The sequence below is a fragment of the Sinocyclocheilus rhinocerous genome, unplaced genomic scaffold (genome assembly GCF_001515625.1).
Source record: "Sinocyclocheilus rhinocerous isolate Xijiao unplaced genomic scaffold, SAMN03320098_v1.1 scaffold1861, whole genome shotgun sequence".
Lineage (NCBI taxonomy): Eukaryota > Metazoa > Chordata > Actinopteri > Cypriniformes > Cyprinidae > Sinocyclocheilus > Sinocyclocheilus rhinocerous.
The window spans coordinates 169,697-172,312 of record NW_015652149.1 but is presented as its reverse complement, the minus strand read 5'-3'; the positions used below and the strand labels follow the sequence as shown (position 1 = coordinate 172,312).

Genomic DNA, 2,616 nt, shown 5'->3' with positions numbered 1-2,616 from the left:
AATGCAGTTTAAATGTAATGAAGAAATGGTCAGAGATATGTAGGGGTTCTACCAAAATGTCTGCAACACAATTACATGTGTAAATTAAGTCAAGTTGGTTGCCTGATTTGTGCGTGCTTGTAGTGGTAAGTCGTTTGAGATCAAATGAAGCAAGGAGTGCATGGAAGGCTTGTCCAGATGAATGTTGAAATCTCTACACAGAAAACATGATTATCATATTTTCATATAAAAAAATAACATGGTTATTGGGTGTGTGCTATTGAAAATTATTACAAACTTGATTGTCATGAAATCTAAATTACATTTACAACAAACTGTAGCTGTTACTATGTCACCTGGATTCAGTCAGATTTACTGAAGAGGGAAAAGGGGGAAAAACAAAAACAATTTTGTGTCACTGCATGTTAAACTTGCATGAGGCCGGACTGATGTATTTTCAATTTGTACTCAATATGTGGGGCTTCATTATGTACATTTATACTGAAACGCAGAGGAGGAGCCTGAGAATCTGACAGATATATATAAAGGTGTTTTTCAGTCTTTCATCCACAAACACTCAAGGCACAACGCAAACGGTGAGTTACTGTTTTATTCTTCATTCACCTCACAGAACATTCAGACATCTATACAATTTGAAAAATAGACCTATGAAAATGTTTATATTACTTTTTTTTTAGATAAATCGAATCTGTGATTTACTGAGGAGAGATTGAGAAGATGGCAGTAAGTTCATCAATAACTCTACATTCAATAAGTCTACGTTTTCCCATTCATTTCTGTGTAAAGTTAATCTCTTTCTCTGTGTCTCATGTAGATGTTGGTATTTTTGGTGGCTTTTCTTCCGGCTGTACTGATGAGCGAATGCAGACATGATGAAGAAATGCTGGTCGACTGTTCTGAAATTTATAAATCAGGTCAAACGCTTGGTGGGATTTATACCATTTATCCAACATCAGACATTCCTGTCAGGGTTAACTGTCACATGATCTCATGTGGGAGTGATGAAGACAGTGGAGGATGGACGGTACGAATGTGACTCTAGATCATTAAACACACATCAGCACATTCATTATGAATCATATATTCTCTATAAACCCATCACAGGTGATTCAGAGGAGAATGGACGGCAGTGTGAATTTCTATCAGCCGTGGAAAGAGTACAAGAGAGGATTTGGAAATGTGGAGGGAGAATACTGGCTGGGTAAGATCTCACAGCGTTTGTGTGGATGTGTGGATGTTCATGTCCAGCAGGGCTGGACTGGGACAAAAAATCGGCCCAGGCATTTTTTGGTCCAGCTGTGATTTCAAAGCTGAATTTTTAGCATCATTACTCAAGTCACATGATCCTTCAGAAATCATTCAAATATTCTGATTTGCTGCAAAAAAACAAAAACTTATTATTTTTATTATGTTGAAAACAGCGGAGTAAAATGTTTCAGATGATGAATAGAAGAGCATTTATCTGAAATGGAAATCTTTTGTAACATTATGAATGTCTTTATCATCACTTTTGATCAATTTAAAGCATCTTTGCTAAATAAAAGCATTAATTTCTTTCCCAAAAAAACAAAAAAAATTCTACTAAAAATATTACTGTTCAAAAACTTTTGACTGGTAGTGTATGTATGTATGTATCACACTCATATCACATCTAGTTGTTTTGGATGAGAATAAAACGTCAGGTCCGACAATATCGTGTCTTTTTTAATTTAAATCTAGCTTTATTCGCATTGGCCCATGGAAACCTCTATGAACACACTTGACTTGACTTGGCCAAAAAAGCGCGAGGGACGAATTTACATTTTATTAAAGTGTTTACGTATTCTACACTCATGGCGCGCACACACATTGGGATCACCGGGAAAATGCCCGGTATGCCTGATTACCAATCCAGCCCTGATGTCCAGTGTTTGGTTGAACGTGTTCTTCATGTGTGTGTATGATCAGGGCTGGAGAACATCTACCAATTGACACGTAAGAGGAAGTACGTGCTGAGAGTAGATATGGAGGACTTTGAAGGAAATAAAGTTTTCGCTCTGTACTCGTCCTTCTCTGTGGATTGTGAAACGGATGGATATCAGCTGCATGTTTCAGGATTCACTGACGGAGGAGCTGGTAGGACACTTTGATTTATACTCATGAAAACACATTTCCTTTGAGTTATTGTCTTCAGCGATGCTCCTCTTCTTTGCAGGCGACTCTTTATCTACTCACAATGATCAGAAGTTCTCCACTTTTGACAAGGACCAAGATCCCTGGGCATATAACTGTGCCAAATATCATCTCGGGGGATTTTGGTACAACAGCTGTCACAATGCAAACCCCAACGGTCTCTATTTATGGACAGAAGCTTCCCCTCATAGCACCATTGGTGTTGTTTGGTTAACCTGGAAGGAAAACAGTATGAAATCCATCATCATGAAGATCAAACATGTGATTTAGACCTTTGCAGAGACATTACAAAATGTTTCAGAAGCAAACAACAAAACAAATCAAGTGGCTTTCCTTTCTTCTGTTGTGTTGCTAAATCTTTCTCAAAACTATAAGGTGGTTTTTAATCTGTTTTGAGTCACTTCTTTTAATTTACTAATGAAATTAATCAATTCATACATTTTT

General features: G+C 37.2%; 1 protein-coding gene across 1 annotated transcript; it reads left to right on the top strand.

Annotated features, from left to right (window-relative positions):
• Positions 1 to 677: 677 nt before the first annotated feature.
• LOC107713784 (microfibril-associated glycoprotein 4-like) lies at positions 678 to 2,442 on the top strand. Its single transcript, XM_016519396.1, has 5 exons — positions 678 to 723; positions 815 to 1,024; positions 1,105 to 1,201; positions 1,948 to 2,115; positions 2,195 to 2,442. The coding sequence occupies exons 1-5, from the start codon at positions 718 to 720 to the stop codon at positions 2,440 to 2,442; spliced, it is 729 nt and encodes a 242-aa protein (XP_016374882.1). The 5' UTR covers positions 678 to 717.
• The last annotated feature ends 174 nt before the right edge of the window (positions 2,443 to 2,616 follow it).